The sequence below is a fragment of the Stegodyphus dumicola genome, chromosome 1 (genome assembly GCF_044657685.1).
Source record: "Stegodyphus dumicola isolate Sdum_Otavi_A_Nest chromosome 1, ASM4465768v1".
Classification (NCBI taxonomy): Eukaryota; Metazoa; Arthropoda; class Arachnida; order Araneae; family Eresidae; genus Stegodyphus; species Stegodyphus dumicola.
Window position 1 is genome coordinate 150,039,662 of NC_140768.1, and position 20,057 is coordinate 150,059,718.

At 30.2% G+C, this 20,057-nt stretch overlaps 1 protein-coding gene across 1 annotated transcript; it reads right to left on the reverse strand.

Moving 5' to 3' along the window:
• Positions 1–12,544: 12,544 nt before the first annotated feature.
• On the reverse strand, positions 12,545–19,079 carry LOC146999329 (uncharacterized). Its single transcript, XM_085822005.1, has 8 exons — positions 18,255–19,079; positions 17,042–17,066; positions 16,879–16,916; positions 16,682–16,718; positions 16,126–16,163; positions 15,562–15,646; positions 15,336–15,401; positions 12,545–12,812 (listed from the first exon to the last, which is right to left on the reverse strand). The coding sequence occupies exons 1-8, from the start codon at positions 18,651–18,653 to the stop codon at positions 12,628–12,630; spliced, it is 873 nt and encodes a 290-aa protein (XP_085678131.1). The 5' UTR covers positions 18,654–19,079; the 3' UTR covers positions 12,545–12,627.
• Positions 19,080–20,057: the final 978 nt, after the last annotated feature.

Consider the following 20,057-nt stretch of genomic DNA (forward strand, 5'->3'; position numbering starts at 1 on the left):
GGAAGTTTCTTTGACGATGGTATACAAAAACTGGTCACCCCCTATGACAAGTGTTTGATCATTGGCGGAAACTATGTTGAAAAATAGTTTAGGACATGCATTTTCATGTAAAAATAAAATTGGATTCGAAAAAATTGTTTTACTATTTTTTTCAAAACGGTACGTAGTTTCCGAATACGCCTCGTAGTATTGCATCTCGATGTACTATGTCTTTGATATGATTTAAATCAAATCCCTCGTCATTATATTTATCACGAATACACATCAAATAGTTTTCTGGTTGCAATTTTCTAATTTCGACTATGCGTAATGTATGCTTTACGCATGCGCGCGTTGAAAGAAATGTTTAATAAAGTAAACAAATAAATATTAAGCTTTTTTTCTAAATTTTGATACCCTATAGATCATAATTGTTCTTTATTTCATAAATTACGGTTTCATATTTTTAATTTTAGAATTTCTGCATGCCATCTTAACAGATTTAAACTGATGATCTATAATCCGGAATCACCGAAGTCCCGACGAGTCCGGATTAAAGACTTTTGACTGTATATATTAAAATTGATTCTCAGACAAAAAATATTCTGATTCTTTTATAAAAACAACTGAAACTTATATATGTGTGCATATGCGTGTGTAATAATGAATTAATATAAGTACAGACAATTTGCAATAAATTTGAAATTTAAAACTAAAATAATCTAAAAGACTGTTTAGTATAATTGTCAACAGCCTTTAACTAAGATAGACAGTGTTAGAAATTTCAAACGAGAGGAAGGTAGGGATTTTTTTAAGGCATAATTAAAAAGTAAATACAAGAAAAATTAGAGAATTGATTTTATCTGAATTATTTCTTTCTTCCGAAACTTTTCATCAGGAGGTTGTTCAGTTTGAACCTAATTTTTCAACTAAAATCCAGTTATTTAAAAATACATTTCGGTTGATCCTAATTAGTAGGATGTCTATTTTTTAAAGCTCAATTTATGTGTATTTCTGAAAAATTAAGAAGACCACCTGTATTTATTTAAACTACCAACTAGCAGTTTTAAAAAATATGAAATAATGCAAGTGAATCTGGAAAAGTAGGCAAAACTATACAGGTGATAGTACACAGCAATACGAGCAATATTCATCATAGAAGGTATGATCGGAACACAAGTGGTGAGAAGTTAAAAGGTAATTTTCCACTGTGACATTTAAAGAATTAACACATACTTCAGAAAACATTTTATTAACAGGATAGTAATTTATGCACATGCTCAAAAGAGCTTCTGCCAGCTGTAATGCAGACTTCACACCTGTGAGATAGGGACTGACGCACATTTGTGAAGACACCAGGCATTTCTCGAATAACACCGGCAACAACAGTGATCCTGGCAACTAAATCCATACTATTGGTTTCAGTGGGACACTCGTAGATTAGGCTGTTCATATGGCCTCATAGAAAAATGTCCAAATGAGAGATCTGGCAATCTTGATGGCCAAGCTATGGGACCACCCCGACCAAACCATCACCCTGGGAACATTGAATATACAGGGTTTCACCCATCCAAACTGAAGTGAGCAGGTGCACCATTGTGCTGGAAACATGTTCTCAGCCTGATGGGGGTTGGAATCGGACGCGGCAGCTCTGGCAACACCTCTCTTGATGAATATTGCACATACACCTGCATTCGGTCACCCTGTAAAGTTTTGCTCACTTTTTCAGATTCACTCTGTATTATAAGAGTAACCATTAGCTAGTAAATTACACATGTAAAAAATGCCCTCCTCCCCCCCAAAAAAACTCTTAAGATACATATATGAAATAAAATTTAATAACGTACAAATTAGGCACTACAAATGCAATCTGGATGCAATTATGAATCTTAAACTACATAGCTAATAGTACAAATATGAGGCCAATAAAAAAATGCTTACTCTGTGGTGGTGAGACCTGAAGAAAAAAAAAAAAAAAAAAAAAAAAAACCTGTAGAGAAAGCAAGGTTCAGTAGATTTACCATTGGTAACTTAAAAATCTCACCTAGTATGGCTATGAAATGTAATTAATGACTTTGAAAAATTATCAAATAAATACATTTAATTCTTGCAAAAGCATAAAAAATGGAAAAGGTAGTATAGAAAAATCAATGGTCTGCCTGATAGAAATGAAAACTGCCTGTAACAGCATACAGAATTACCGACATTCCTCGTTAAAAGACTTTGATGCACATGAGGGTCAAAATGTGGATCTAGAGATAAAATAATGGGGAAAATCACCCTTTTAGGGGTCAGGTCAGAACCATTTGCTAACTCAACTGAATCAGTTCGTTTTTATGACTCACCACTTATCAAACCTTGATGGAAAACAGCGGGATCAATGAATGAAGAGCACTTAGCAAGGATGGAGTAAGTATGTAAAAATATGTAAGTAGTGAATTTTGACATTCATTCAGTGGCATTATAAATACCCTGGCTTGCCACTACTCCCCATGATTTATAACACTCCAAGAAAATGGTGAAAAGCATATAAAGGTAAGAGTCATAAGAGCTAAATATTTTTTAACAATAGTGGTATTTATTTACCATGGAAGAATTAATTTTAAAGTTTTAAGAATTTATTTACCATGGAAGAATTTAAGGCAACAAGAAGAAAGACACATCATAATACTTTTATTGAAAAAAAAAAAAATATCTAAAATGATGCTTCACAGGGTTCATAGAAATGAACAGCCAAGTGTAAACAAACCTTTTTCATTAAACAAAGCAAAGTGCAATCCATGTTAGAATACATGCATGCAGAAATTAAGAAGCTAGACCCCATACTGCAACCTTGTGTACCTAACCAGTTATATAGGAGTGCTTTGTGATATCAAATTCTTGCTGCTTGAAATAAACTACTAATCTTTTACAGTTAGTATGGAAAATCTATTATATTAATGAGCTTCTGTATTATTCCTGTCTTGTAACACATTCTGAAAAATGCAAAACTCAATTCTTACGTATTTGTTATTTCTGAATTTTGGTAATCACTGTTTCAAAGTTGCCAAAACATTTAATGTGTAACTTGAGTTTTAGAAACATATAGTTTCTATCTTAATATATATGAATTAATTTATAAAATATATTTTGAAGTGTCTTTTTAATAATATTAGGTTGTAGCACAATAGTTATTGTTCTATATTTGCTGTGCTTATGAAATCTTAATATATAGCATAACTTAACATCATTTTATGACTGAAATTTATGCAGAACCATCTATCACATTCCTATAACAAATATTTAGATATATTGTCTAGCAAAATTACAATTCTGAAATGTAATAATCCAAAAAAGTTGCTTTGTTCTTGAAATAAAACAAGGATTGCAATGTCTGCAGTTTTATATAAATTTGTATTAACCTTTAACTGCTGTGAGCAGTCTGATAGACTGCTGAGGATTTTCTAACCGTCGTTTCCACCCCTAAAAATGGAGAATGGTCCCTGTCCTTTCTCCTGCCTTCCCAAACTCATCCCACAAGGTCACACATCTAGCTTTATTATGGTTTCAATTATCACGTTTTTTTTTTTAATTTTTAAGGTGTCTGGGAAACCACTTGCAACAGATGCGTACCAGTTTTACTGACGATAGATGTTATTTATGGGAATGCTTGTTTTTCGTAAAAGTGATAAATATGGCTTCAAGTTTTACAAGAAAACGTCCGGTATATCTCACTGAAAAAGAAATTGAGTATCTTGTCAACAATATTTTTGATGTAGAATATTCTGATTCTGAAGAGTCATGTAGTATTCACAGCAAAAGCAAAAGTTTCTGTAGATAAAATATCATAATTTTTCTAATGACTGTGAACCAAATGGGGCGGTATGAACACCAAAACATAACATAATAGTTCGGCTCCCTGGTTTGAAACATCCTGCAAAAATAGGCTCTAGAGCAGAGCCCAAAGATGCTTGGAATTTATGTTCATACATATTGTTCCAGTTATATCCTGATGCTACAAAACTGAAAAGAAAACAATTGTATGCTTTTATTAGCTAATCAACTTATTAAACGGCATCTGGAAGTTGGGATAACTTTCGCCTTTTTGCCAAGGAACTGAAGTTAACAATTAGAAGAATCCTTGGACAGAAGGAAATTAAAAGAATTGATTTATCAAATCAAGAAGAAAGTAAAACATGTAATCTGTGCCCACCTTGTAAGAGAAAAACAGCATGCAAATGCTTGGAATGCAAAGAAACAGTGTGTCTTCAGTGCTCTCAAAAAATGTGTTTTCACTGTATATAATCTGATGATTCATCCTTATAAACAAAGACGTACTAATCTATTATTTATTAATAATTAAATTCACTGTTGTAAAATTGTGGTTTAATTGACAGTAATACTTAATAAAGTCACATATTTTCATGCGTGTTTAATAAAATCTTTGTTCTTTCAAGCCTTTGTTTCTTAAAACGAAGAAAATAGTCATATTTTATATGAATTTAACTGCATAAAATTAAATGATTTATGTTTAAAATATATTGATTAAAATGAATAAAGTATCTATAACCATAAATATGCATAAAGTATCTATAACATTCCTTAAAAACGCATAAAAGTATGTATTTTTACACGTTTCTTCAAAGTGGTCTCTGAGACCGCTCACAGTATTTACGCCAAAAAAATTGTCACAGGAATTAAAGGTTAAACTACAGACACTTATTAAATTAAGATAGATCTTAATTTAATAAGTAATTTTGTAAATTCCATCAAAATTTATCTTTAAATTACATATATGTTTTGCGTACGGACATTTCGCTTGTTGTCTAACAAGTTTATCACATCACTAATATTTCCTTGTAATATCTTTTTCTTTTTTTAATGTATATTTTGGTGGACACAGTATAATGTTAACTTTCCAAAGTTTTTGTTTTATTTTCAGAATTTGGATGTTTAAGTATGGATTTTTTTTTTTTTTTTTTTTTTTTTTGCTTTGTCTTCAATTTTAATCTTATTCAGAGTACTCTTAATTTATTGCTTTAGTAAAGCATTTCTTAAACCGTGGGTCATGATTCCAAATGCTTTACAAAGCAAAATATTGAGGTCATGAAATTTTAATTCAGATTCATGAATTTAAAGAAACATGAGTTGCAATCCCTTCATTATCCTTAATATAATATATATTATATACAGTGCATTTATAAAAACATAACACTGGCTAAACTGAGTTGTTAATTGTGTAGGCATATTGAAAGACACCATTTAGCACATCATATTTGTTACATTGTAATTTCAGTGTAGAAGTTATTTCAAAGTCAAAATGTGTCACAAATGCACAATACATAACATTCTGAACCATATGGGCATGTTAAGAATAAGGATGGTATCCTATGACTAGTGTAATGATAATGCTTTTCCAAGATAATAAGTTATTTTTGTTTCAATGCAGCAAATGCAAGAACATCACAGTATTGTATTTTACTGTTTTACTCAATTAAGGTTGTTATTTATTTGAAAATTTATTATGAGAAATGTTATTTATGTTTTAAGATAAAAAATATTTTTTCTCATGGATAAATGGCCAATTCCAGATTATCATATACAGTGAAAATCTAGTATATTGTTGTGATTCATACATGAGTTTTAAGTACCAAATTTGGGAAGTATGGGATTATATTACAATATAGTTTTTCATGAAAATTTATTTCAGATTGTTGTTGCTCAAACTACACCAAAACAAGATATTTGCAAAACTCTTGTAAAGCAGGTAAAATTAAACTTCATAATATATTTTTTATATAACCTTTAAACTCCTTATTAATACTCTTTAAAACTTAACTACTGCATTCCCTAATTGTAATTATAAAGGATGACACTGTCAAATTAGCTTTTCAGAAATAAAAACAGAAATGCTACGAACACATTCCAGAAGAAGTAAAGCCTATTTTCTTATCTGGGCTTGTATCAGATATTACAAGCTACTTTAGTATTACAGATATAAAGTTGAAATCACTGAATGAATATTTCAAGTTACTTTTGTACTAGTTCCATATTACACATAGGAAGCCGAAAATTCTGTCTGAATTTTGAACTGATGAATAAAAAAATATTAGTTGTTTTCAACTACACAAATTTTTTTCTGGTTCTTTCATTTCAGAAAATTTCAATTCTATATCACACAAATAAGATTTCTCTTTGGCATGTTTATGATGTTCATGTGTCTCCATTTGCCTTTTGTATGTGAACGTTTCATCACATAATTTACAGGCATAAGGTCTCTCTCCTGTGTGACTACACATATGACGCTTTAAACTATGCATTCGACTGAATGTTTTGTTACATACATGACATTCGTAAGGTTTTATTCCTGTGTGGATACACATATGATTTACTACATGCATCTTTTTTCTGAATGGCTTGCCACATACATCACACAAGTAAGGTTTTTCTCCTGAATGGATTTTTCTATGATAAACTAAACTCTGCTTAAATCCAAATGGTTTGTTACATACATCACACATGTGCGGTTTCTCTCCCGTATGGATATGCATATGTGCCACAAACCATTTCTTTCGGGTGAATGATTTACCACATATATCACATGCATATGGTTTCTCTCCTGTATGGTTAAAGATATGTGACATTAAACTCTGCTTTACTTTGAATGATTTATTACACAAATTACAAACAAGGGATTTTCCTTCTGTGTGGGTACGCATATGAGATGTTAAATACGGTTTTATTGTAAACGATTTCCCACATGTATCACACACATGAGGTTTCTCTCCTGAATGGCTAGACATATGCAACATTAAGCTGAAATTCTGTGAGAATAACTTCCAACATACATGAGGTTTCTTTTCCGTGTGAAAATGTATATACACCTCTAACCTATATTTTAGTCTGAAAAAGTTCCCTTACATCACACATAAACGGTTTTCTCCTATGTGCGTCTTCAAATTCTTTTTTAATACAAATAATTTGTTACACACATTATATAACAAATCGCAGAACGCCCTGTACAAACTGTATATTTTGTTTTACGAAAGTCGTTCATAGCAGAAGATCTTCACGAGGAAAAGGTGTTTAACAAGCGTCTAGGTACAGCAGGGTCACAGTGCGGCGCGCATGTTCAATATGAGGGTTGTATCAGTTTGGCTGTTCTCACCAAATTTGTTACCTCAAAAACTATTTATTACTCGAAAATAACTATCTATATCTCTTTAGTTATTTAAGATTCTACAATAATTAAATAGTTCTTTTATTCATACTCTCAAATGACGAAAACAAAAGTTACACTTAACTCTCTAAAAAAGAACATCATAGCATGTTGCCATTCTCTGAAACATGAACTGTTACGAAACATAGATAATGAATAAAAAAACCTATAGAGTAAAGAAAACGATTACATCTGCTTGAAGCTCGTGCAATATTACTCAGAAGCTGCAGTTACAAAAAAAAAAAAAAAAAAAAAAATATATATATATATATATATAAACAAAAATATTAGAGTCAAAATATTGTTCATTCTCCCACCTTGCAATATGAAATTCGGGATTGAGTATTGCAAAATAATAAAAAATTAAACATTATTCTCACAAGTCCAATCGAGGAGGAACTCTAATTGTCCTTTCTGATTACGAGAAGCTAAATTCCGCGCGCATGTTCCTAATACGTACTCGCTGTACCTCCTGCTGTGAGAGCTGCTTCGCTGCTATTGGTTAGAAGAATTTAGACGTAACATAGAGCTTTCGACGTCATTTGTTTTGTCACGTGGTAAAGCTTCTCGTACTCCAGCCATACTTGTTCGGATTAGAGCGGTTATGTTTTAATCCTTTAAAAAAATCAGTTAAGTCAGAGGTGATTTTATGTACAACTGAATTAATTCATATGTTAATATATATTTTCACTTTATGCAATACACACTTGAGAAATACCGGATCATTACAAAGGAAGGAAAATGGGTTATTTGCTTGAGAGGGTTATATCCATATAGCATTTTGCTAATGGAATGTTGGAAAAACAATATTTAACATAGTTTATTAATCTTTTATCGTGATACAACCACATTTTTAAGAACAAGATTACAAAGTTTACAATTATACACCTAAATTTATCTCGGTTTTCACTCTGAGATGGAATCCCAGGAAAAATATTGTTAATGATGGACTAGATCAAAGTAGTTATATAGAGAAAGCACACGTGGGATCTTTGCCTTTACTGAATAACATTTGCCAGTCAATTTACAGCAAAATATATATGCCTACATTGCCTACTGTCCATTAAATTAAATATAACCTTTGAATCGCTCTTAATATTCTTGTTTTAAAAGTAACTTGTCAGTTAATTTTATCAGTAACTTTTAGTATGCATTAGGTAGTAAGGAATATACTTTTTAGACACATAAACATTGCTTGGATTATCCTAAATTTTCATTTATATTTTAAAATACACAGTGTCATTTCCATTATCTATTTCTACTTCATTTCCCCCCCCTTTTTTTTTTTTTTTTTTTTTTAAGATGGGGATGATCTAGTGTGACAAATTGCATTTTGAATGTATTTTAAATTTACCATTAATATTTTAAACTACATTTTGCACCAATATTTATGTTTGCTCTCCCATTAAGGGAAACAAATATAATAATATAAGTTATTAAATTAAAATTCCTATATTTAAATTAAAATTCCTGTGTTTAATTCCATCTTTAACAACAGCCATAAAATATATGGAATTTACATTCTTACCACAGATGTGGTAAGTCATGAACTCATTGGCAACTTTGAAGAGCATTTGCAAATTTGTTGGTGAGTTAGGAGAGGGATGTTTGTTTGCATATCTTTAAATTTATTTCAACGATGCATCCACCACCACCTATTGTTTTACATTTTTCTTCTTCAATACAAGACACGCACAATTCTAGGCTTTTTTTTCACCGTTGTTTTCCCTATAAATGTGTGTAATAAAAAAAAGAAAAAAAAAAAAAAAAAAAAAGAAAATTGCAAAATTTTGGCACCAGTATTCTAAAATGAGAAAGGAAAGAGAGGCATGTGATGCCTTTTATGTTGTATGCATGCAGAAAGCAACATCGCCAAAGATTTTACCAGAGACAACAGAAACTGCTGTATGTGGTCCACCCGAATGCTGAAGTACTGAAATTCCCATAGGAGGGATCATAATCTGCAACCGCACTGGTGAAAATATCTGGAGAAGTGCTGTCTGGGAGAATGCTATGTGTATACTTGGGTTGCCATATAAATGATTTTTAGTAACATGTGTAGCCACATAAATTTTTCTTCGCATCATGGTTTAGACCATCAATACTTTTTCACAGCATTCTGGTGAGGTTCAGAAAATTAGAAAGTACCAAAATTCATCATTTTAGAATTATTTTGAGTAAGTTATACACTTTGTGAACTGTGATGAACAAAAATTAATAAGCTGTGCTTCCCTCAAACCAATTTCCTTTCTTCCACATAATGATGTATTTGCATATATCAGAACTTTACCATTGCAATATGCTTTTGGAATGATTATTATTTCAGTCTATGAGATTTTTATTTTACCACCAAAGAAAACGCACAGACATCATTGCTGGGAAATAACTACCTCTAAAAATCTGACATGTATTAATAATAAATAGATACCTTTGTCACAATTTGAATTATCATTTTTAAACAACATATGCTTTATACTTTATATTTAATTATGTTAAGGAAAAAAAAAAAAAAAAAAAAACGCACTATCCTACTTGATCTGGTTTTCCTACCTGAGTTGGTGAATGAACTCACTAGTTTGACTCATTGATTAAGATACATAATCTGTATGTATGGCTGTTACAGTTATATTATTCTTCAGTTCAGAACTAAGTAAGTGCTACATAGCAAAAAGTTAAAGTAGTTTTTTTTAAAGTGACCATTGTTTCAGCTAACTTTGGTAGAAAAAATAAGCAGCCCTTAGATGCTTTGCCATGTTCAAGTAACCTAACCAAACCCTCGTTAGAACATTATAAAGTAATTTTTTAGTTTCTAGTTCATTTCCAAAAATTGATTATTGTATGTATACCATTTATGAAAAGGCAGTGTTTTTAAAATCTGATGAATCATTTATTATTATTCTGAGGTTTTCGAAGCTCACTGCTGTCTATCTTTAGAGGTTGTCTAGAACTAGTGATCAACAAGGAATGTATGGCACATAACAGAGAACAAATCCTAAATTCCCACCATTTTTTCTATTGATCTATTAATCCCTTGATCTATGATTTCATCAGATCTGTTATCTACTGAATATATCAGGCCTATGATTATAAAAAAACTAACGTACCGCAGTCTACCCATGGCTACATCAGCTGAAAACTGGTAATAACTGAAATCTACTTTTCTCACATATTCTAGGTGCACATCCATTATCTGTTTATCTTCATGCAATGGCTGTACGAGGTGGTATACTCCAAGTTTAACTGTTTTTTAAACCATGTACTTTAAGTCTAACTGATTTGCTTACACATGTACAGTTAAGCCATGTATTAAAATTTATTTGTATAATAAATATGGCTTTATCTCCCGTCTTCAATAATGTTATGCTTTTAAGGGCCATCAGTGTTTTAAGATTACAACAGTTATTTATATTAATGTTAACCCCCCAAAATATTAAATCATTGTGGAAATCTACAAATTAGACAAACTGCAATTATCATTTTTTTCTAATATTTAATCTAAAGCAACGGTTCTCAACCTTTTGACTAACGCGTACCATCTAAACAAAAATTGAAAACCTTTAATATCACCACCACTCCTGAACAAAGCTCAAATCATATAAATTTACGAGTGTTAGAAAAAAAACTCAATCAGGATGATGGGTTTTAATTTTTTAATTAATAGTTAAAAATACTTTGCTTCTTTGTATACCATGGTTGAAAACCCCTGATCTAAAGAAATGTTCCTATGTTGTTTAGATTCATCCACACTCATTCTGCAAATAAATTGAGGAAATTTTTATATTTTTGTCTATTAACAGTCAAATGGTAACTGCGTTAAGTGATAATATCAGTATAACATATTCGCTGTACTGATGATTTTCATACTCTTTCTCAAATGTACACATAACTACTAATAATTTATTCATAGTAAATCATTAATAGAAGATTTTACTCTTTGATGAAACACATTTTACTTTACACAATTTGCACAATTATGTACAGACAAACACGGAAAGTGTACCTGGCGATATTGGTTGAAAGGTTGCCTTAGTTATATTTTTATGCCAATAGTAGACATACAGATCATTGTCTGCCATTTGATTTCCAGAATTTGCTGTGGTTATAGGTGTTGTTATTTGACTTGATTTTTTAATTATTCTAGTCATTTTTAATCATTTTCTGCTGTTTTATACTGTATGTTGTGTTATTTAGATTAAGTGTTTTATATACAAACTAATATTATATTAATTATAATTATATTCTAGTGCCTAGAGTTAAGCTTTCTAAAAAGAGATGTAAAATACTTATAACCAGAGATTCTGACAAAATAGATTAAAGAATATTTGTCTTTGAATGTACAGAATTATAAAGCTCATTTTTTCCATTTGCTCAGATTTTGAAAGACATGTGAAGCAGCTTTTATGGACAACTATTTTTCTACTTACTTTGGCATAAAACCTGTGTATTTTTATAATAAGAAGAAAATCTCTGGTATTAAATCTTTTAAATATTTTTGATAAAAATATTTTATATTTAATCGTGTGTGTAACCATAGTTAAATCTGAATATCTTATCCATAGTCAAATTTGATTTTTTCTAATGTTTAATGTTTTCAGTTTCAAGCAGGTTTATAAAATTATTTTAAATTTTTGTTGTCTAAGGAATTTTATTATATTCAATTCCCTCATCTCATTAATGGCTGAAATTTTCTCAGGAATAATTTGTATATTTTATTATTAAAACAAAAGTTTAAATTTGAGTTATGCAGTTAAATGATGGTTTTATGTCTGTGCAAAAATATTATGAATGTATATTGACGTTCGTATATTTTAATATAGTATCGCCCTGTACTGTATGGAGTCCCAATGGCACTTGTTTTTGTGACTGTCTATATAGTATGCTTGGTTAGCTTTCAGAAAATAAGTGCTTTTAGGATACTTGCAGATTTTCTTTGACGAAAATTAGAACGTCCAAGAAGTTCTATGACCAATGTGTTACCTCTCGAAGATGGCAAGATCATCTATACAGTTTTTTTCTTCAATGTTATTTCATTATGTTTTGATTATTATGTGAAATAAAAGTATTTTTAAAGTGTAGTGATCAGTATCATTATACATTGGTCATAATGTGTAGTTATTAGTAACATAATTATGCTTTTACTGGATTTACAAATTGAGCACTCTGACATGTTTCGTGAGAATAAAATTACATGAAGTTGGTCAAAAGTGAATTTGTTATAATCATTAAAGATCTGATAATGCCAAAACTAATCAAGAAATATGTGAATTTCTAAATTTTAAGCAAAGAAATCAGTTTTTGTTATGATTCAGTATTGAGTTCAAAACTATGTTTTTAAAAAATATATTAGAATAGAAAATAAAGTTATATTAAAATTTTTTATTCATTTTCTCTAGATATTTATGATTGTATGTTGGTTTTCAATAATTTTTCTTTGATTTTCTACAGATTTCTCAAATAAATTGTGCATCTGAGCTAATAAATAGCAGATATTTTTTTGAATTGTGCATCTGAGCTAATAAATAGCAGATATTTTTTTGAGTCTGAATGATGTCCTTTTCTTCATCTTCAATTTTCTCCATTTCCATTCTTTTCCTTTTCTCTTTCATTCTTCTATTTCTTATTGTAGAACCTGTATCTAAAAATAAAATTTTTTAAATTATCATTTAAAAATTTAATTTATAATAGATAGTTTCTGTTTTATTTCAACATGCTTGTAGGATTCCCCAGTGTGTAATTCTAAGTTACAGTTGAAAGTGAAAAATGTTAAGAACTAGGAAGCAACGCTTGAGTTTGTAAGACAGTAAATAAACTTGGGTTAAAAGACCCTTTTATTATTCAAATAAGATTTAACAGAACTCCCGACTTGGAGTTGTAGAATACAGCCGACACTCGGGCTTCAACTTAAAAGATTAAGAAATAAACTAAATTAAGGTGTGTGTGTGTGATTATGGCAAAGCCTGAAAGGCTATCTGCCTAAAGAGAGGGATGCCTTCATAGAGGACTTTCTAAGGGAGACTGGCTCGTATATACGTTACACATGGGGAAAACCACGAAAACACCCATGCAGCCAGTCCGTTCGCGGGATTCGAACCTCAGACCGAACTACCAGTGTTCAGCAACTTTACTGCTCGGCTGCTAGTGGGGCCAACTAAATTAAGAGTTGGCCTCTTAATGCTAATTGACTGCGAAGCTATCAAGGGCCTAAAGTATGGCCGAGCGTAATAATAGCTTACGAGAGAGTAGCCTAAAATGGTGGACGTGTGCTAGCCAGAATATTTGGTATCTCTCTCATTAAGACAGTAGAACTTCGCGGTTAAATACCGCTCTTCCTCATTAGCATTCAGACGTGATTCTAAAACTACGTTTTGGCCAGGAGTGGTAAGTTGAAATTAAGAAGGGATAGGAAAGGAAGTTTAACTCAAAATTTAACTGTTAATAAAATTAACATAATTCTTACATGCTTATTAAGAGAAGCTATTCTTAAATGTAAAGTGAAAATTCCATAAAGACCTGTTATGACATATTTCCCAGCAATATTATGGATTTCCTTCACAGTCTTGATACCTGATGGTAAGTGCCTCTGAATAAAATGATATTGCTGTTTATCACTAAGCCAAGAAGATGATGTTAGTCTTCTGATCATGTCATCAACAAAGAAAATACAAGTACCAGTAATCCTCAATGTTATTTAAACTAACATTATCTGGCACAGTGTTCATCGTTAGAAGAAATTGCTGTGATAAGTTTTACTGTTCATATTATATTTCCCTTTACATTTAGAAAACATCTTGCACAAAACAAACAATAAGTTACTAAAAGAGTTTTAGATAATTTTTAGTTTACAGCCTTTATCTCCTTCCTATAAACATAACATACATATTTTAATATTACAACATGAAAGTGGATTATCTGGTCCGCACCTCTTAAGCAGAGATATCACCAGAGCCATAGGCTAAGAAATTTTTCTATTTTAAAGAAAAAGCTCAATGAATATAATAATGCCAATAATTAAATTTAGAAAATCTAGTAAAAATTTTGAAGTCTTCTGACTAGGAGATGTGCTGGCCTCGCCAACGTCTTTATTGAAAATTACATTACAGTATATTGAATTATAATACAATATTATGAGAATTTGTTGAACAAAGTACAATCTAGAAATAATTAAACATTGATCATTACAAAGGAGATTTTAGAAATAATATAACACAATGATGATACATAATATAACATAATGATGAAATGAGAGATACTTTGACAGTACAGTGATAATTCAAAGAGAGATACAAATTACAGATACAATTCTGATTCATTATCAAATGAAAGATCTTTGATCTGAAAAACTGCCATCTTTGTGTCTTGGATGATAATTATATAATTTTCAAATGAATAATTTAAAAGCAATAGAAACACTTCTTAATGATTAATATCTGTTTTGTTGGTTCTTTCTGATTATCCACCTACCCTCCAAAAAGTATTCATGCACAGAATTATATATGTGACAAACCATAATGTTGCCAAAATTTGTTTATGTACAACATGCAGGCAGCAGATGTTCATTTCATTTCATGCATATTTCCATCTTCTGGATTGAACAGTATTTTTTTTTTATTAATGTTTTTGTATAGAGTACACTTTTTTCTCACAATGAATTGTAAGAGGATTATTGAGTTTGCTGGCTGATGAAAATGAAAGTGTCATATTTTTTTCAAATTTGCATACTACACTAATTTGAATACTATATATACTGTACTTCTTAAATGGTAGAATTTTACTTGCATGTTAAATGAAAACTTTTAAGAATGTGAGCCAGAAATTGGTTTGAAGATAGCCATATCTTGTGTACAACAGAACTTCTTACCTTAATATCAATTACACAAGTAATAATTATTTAAAAAATGGATTACCAGAGCATTTAATTTAGAACATTTCATATATTTTCCCCTCCCCCTCCTGAATGTTATTAGTGAATTCCATAAGGGCAATTTATTTACAACAAAAATAATAAATTATACAATTCATTGTTTTCATTTACATCTTCTTATAATTTTATACTAGTATATGGTTTTCCTTGTTTATTTAAACACATATAAATAAGGCAAAAACATATAAGGCTTTTAAAAGCATATATACTGTAATTTTATATAACTAGAATACAAACTTTTTCGTTTCCCTAAATGCCATTGTGGTGTTTCAGCTGCAGAATGCCATTGTGGTGTAGAGTTTCCTAAAGTAAATTTAGGGGGGAAAATGAGAAGAAATCATATGAAATAAGTATGATTTACTCAACAATTTGCTCTGACATATTTATACAATCAGAGATAATTTTTTTATTTTGCATAATCATAAAATGGCAATAATCATAATTAAAAGATAGCATATAATACCAGTAGGCATTTCATCATTCTCTATAACTGCAAAATTTGCATTGCTTCCATCAGATATTCTGTAATTGTTTACTGAAGATGATCCCTGAAATATAATAAATGTTTACAGAAACAGACATACCTATTGTATAATGCAGTAACAGATTAGTATCAGTTTAACATGTTTTGGGAGCTTTGATACATCTGTTCCAAGAGAAAATTCAAGTGATAATAAGATGGATAGTGAAGCTAATAACTTTCAGAAAGTTGACAGAATAAAAACTGTTATACTATGCTGCTTTGCTCTTTGACTGCTTGAAAACAACAAAGTGAGTAAATCAACAAAATAGATATTTTATCTCCCATAAAAATTTTCAAAAACATTGCAGAAGAGACAGAGTGACATGTGTATCAATTTTACCCACAAGAGATCCATATAAAACAAGACAAAAATTAAAGAAATGATAATGTTTTTGTCTATAAAATGTTTATTCAAATGCAAACATGAAATCCTAATAATTGCAATTCATCAATTTTTGCATTTTAAAAGATTTATAAAAGTGATTCAAATTTTGAAATACTAACCAAATTTTGTTGATGATATTGTGGTCTGCAGTTGTCATCTAGGAAAGGAAAAAAAAAAAAAAATATTAGTAGAACATTCATCAACACACAACTATTTGAAGAATAGCAGAGAAAACTTCTAAAATTACTAATGTAGGGCAACATCATTTATCATAATATGCATTGATAGAAACATGCTGCAAAATTAAAAGTAAGCATAGTTAACAAGCATATTTCAGTAATGATTTACATTTCCTAAAAATTTTTAAACGTTTGAAGTGCACAAATATAATGATACCTAACTCATGCAAACAGATACATATATCTGTACCCTGTGGAAATTATTTGAACTACATAAAAATGTAACTAATATTTTTATATATTCATATCAAATCTAGATAGTAATAAATATAATAAAAATCTGAAAATTCCATTCTTTCAGAATTCTATCACAATTCATTAACAGTGTATTTTTATTTTTAAGAATGGTTAAATGCGTTACATTATGTACTTGCATACAAGTAACCTGTGGTTTGGAAAAGTCTGAATTTTCTGGCTAAAGTATTCAAACACTTACCATTCAAGGAATGTGGCGTGAAAACTAATGCTGTATTCTAAAAAAATTAAAAAAACGAATACATATATAAAGTTATTAAGAAATATTTATAATAAATATTTATGTTAAGAAATTATTATACAAAAAAAAAATAATAAATAAAAATAAAAATAAAAACATATTCATGATTATTTGAAAATAATGGCACTAGCACCTACCTGTTGGCTTGGAGTATGTATCACAGAATTTTCTGAAGCTTCCAAAAAATAAAATATTACATAAGGCAAAGAAATTTTACAGAAAATGATTTCAAAATGAAAATTTAAAAATATACTTTTAAAATGAGTTTTAAATTTTAAAATTAATTTTGTAACAACTTACTATTTCCTTCCAGTTTTCTTTGTTCCTGAAGATAAATAAATTAGTATATATTACTTAATTAAATTTTAACTATACAGTAATTGAAACTTTAGAAAACTTTTACTTAAAAATTATTTGAAATTTAAAGAATTAAGGTTTTCTGCATGAAACTGGAAATCTGCTAATGCAAACCAGCTTACACATTTTTTTAAGTTCGCAATTTGTATTATAATAATAAATAATGTAAATAATAAATAAAATAATGTAATAAATGGTGTAAATACTGAGATTTAGCCAACAGTAATACCTACCAAACTCATTAAAGTAAATATTTAGGGAAAAGTGTCAAGTGAATCTGAAACTGGCATATTTTGAAATAGTTAGACATATATAAACATTTATTATCAGAAATGGAAAACTAGAAATGAAATTTTATTGTAGTTTAAGTAACTTTTTTCTTTCATTGAAAAAAAATCAGAAATTATATTTTATAACATATTATTATTTCAATTTCAGTATCAACGTATTCAAAAACTGCTAGAATAAAAGATATTTTAATACATGACACAGGGAATTAAAAACATTTTAATGTTATTCTTCTAAAAATCATAATTTTAACACATTATCTTTACATTTTTGTTAAGGCAATAACATTATTACACTTGTTAAAAAGATGTCATGAAATTCACAAACCATCAGAATAGGTTTGAATTATGACAAACATAAAGAATGCTATCTGTTTAAGGAAAGGAAAGCTTTCATGCAGGATCACAAATATTCTTATAAATTACACACACACATATATATATATAATTCTTCTGCAGGTGAAAGACGGAAATATTTTCAGGATTTTCTACAGTTTTTGCCTGTTTGAACAATACAAGAAATTACAGTTTCTGCCATGTTGGATATATTACTTGAATTATAAACGGGACTAAAACCTGTGGTTTTATAACTATATACTTAATTCAAATAAATAATAACAGATTTGTTAAATTTAAATCCAAGCACTCAAAACTAGAAAAAAGTATTCAGTAACTTATAACTATTTTATTAAATGTTTACCAGAAAATTCAGTTATTTATGAATATCATACTTGCTTTTCACATTTTAATGACATTAATAAGATTTAAAACACACTGAATATCAGTAATATCTTGAACATCATAACACATGAAAAAATGTAATTTATATATCTGAAATTAACACATTATAAAATTCAAAAGATGCTTACATTTATTATATATTGTGCACTAGTATCAAATTCTAATGAGGTGATGCCTTCAACACAAGTCTTCCCTATCAGGGCAAGGACTTTTTCTTCAACATATGAAAGTTTCATATTTGTACTTGGCCCTCCTCCTGTATGGAAATGGTTATTTTTTATTTTGGCTGCCTTCTTTTTTGTGCGGCTTTTCAAATCGATCCATTTGTTTTTTACTTGCTGTCCAGTCCTTTTTACTCCTAACCCAACAGAGTTCAGAATCTCCCCAATTTCACTCCATGCTTCTTTTTGTTCATTTAAATTAGCATATGATTTTTCTAATTCTCCACTGACAAGTTCTTTGAAACTTTCAAGAGAATTTACAAGAACTTCCAATCCTCGCACAGAAAAATTACTTGATCTTTGCATGATTTTAATCGAAAACGAGACGCTAATATTCAAGTTCCCTTCGCTTATCGAACAACGTGAGTTTGTTTACAGGGATACACAATTTCATTGGATAACAGCTTCTGTTCATCGGTTATGCTTTCCTAGCTGGAGAGACAGCTGATTTCCAACTGCTATTTTGACGTCATCGGTTGCGAGAGGGCAAACGCGTCGCAACTGAATTCGCTTTGCTAGGCTCTGTTAGGAACGCCCTACTGCGATGAAGGAACTGCGATTAGCAAAGCGTCGCACTTGAATTCGCCCCATATTAGCAAATGTATGCCTTTGAGAGTTTGTATTCTTACAAACTCGTTCTGTCATGTAGTATACTTTCACAGTATCTTATCTTAAAAACTCATTATTGCTTTACCTTGCACAGCTCCGTCTGCGGCGCGTCTTCTTGTCTGGCCTAATTCCTAGACTTGCAGCATCTTGCTCGCCCCCCTTCTGCCTCACCTCATTCTCTTAACTCCTACTACGTCAGACTTCCTACCGTCATGTGCCTACTGGCTCTCCTCATGAGCTGGAAAGAGCGCGCTTAGCGCGCTACTCCAGCCATACTTGTTCGGATCGATCGCAGCTCAGCGGTAGCGAGCGCGGGAAAAAATCGCAGGCTTCTAGTGTAATTTGTAGTTTGCTGTATAGGACGTAATAAATTGTGTATGCATATACAATTCTGAATTAATAAGAAACCACTAAAAGGTACAGCTGGTAAAGAATATAGAACACAAACCTCTTCAGACATAACGCTTGAAGTATTTTATTTGGACGGCATAAGATATGTTTACTAGGAAGACAAATTTCGGCAAACAAAATATATAATTATGCAAAAGAAATTTCGTTACCGGAGCATAAATTATCTATTATTGTACTTTAGATTTTCAAATATCAGAGGTTGTGATATAATGTAAGAGAATTTTGATTTAACATTAGAGATTCAATTTTGAGGGAGTTGGAGCTTGGCATGAAGGGATTTTTTTATTTATTTTATAATAAAACAAGATTGGTTTTGTATTTTTGAAAATTTTTGGCAGAAGAACAGTTTAATCTTTTAATATTTCATTGGTATTCTAATATTTTCTGGAACTAAAATTAAAAAATGGACGACTGTTAATATTTGCAGTAATTACCGATATTCTGAAAGAGAATATTGTTTTCGATTATTTAAAAATATAGAGCAACTTCTGATGATGTCCGTCTTTTAAAAAGGTACAAAAAGGCAAACTAGAACACTACTTTGTCATTGTCACTAGTAATGTATCAAAAAACATTGTTTCAGTTTTGGATGTGGGTATTCAGTTGCATACTAATTTATGTGAATCACAGGAAAAACGTAAGCAGCCAGAATTGTTGCCTATAGAGAATGTGGATTATCGTTCTGTGATA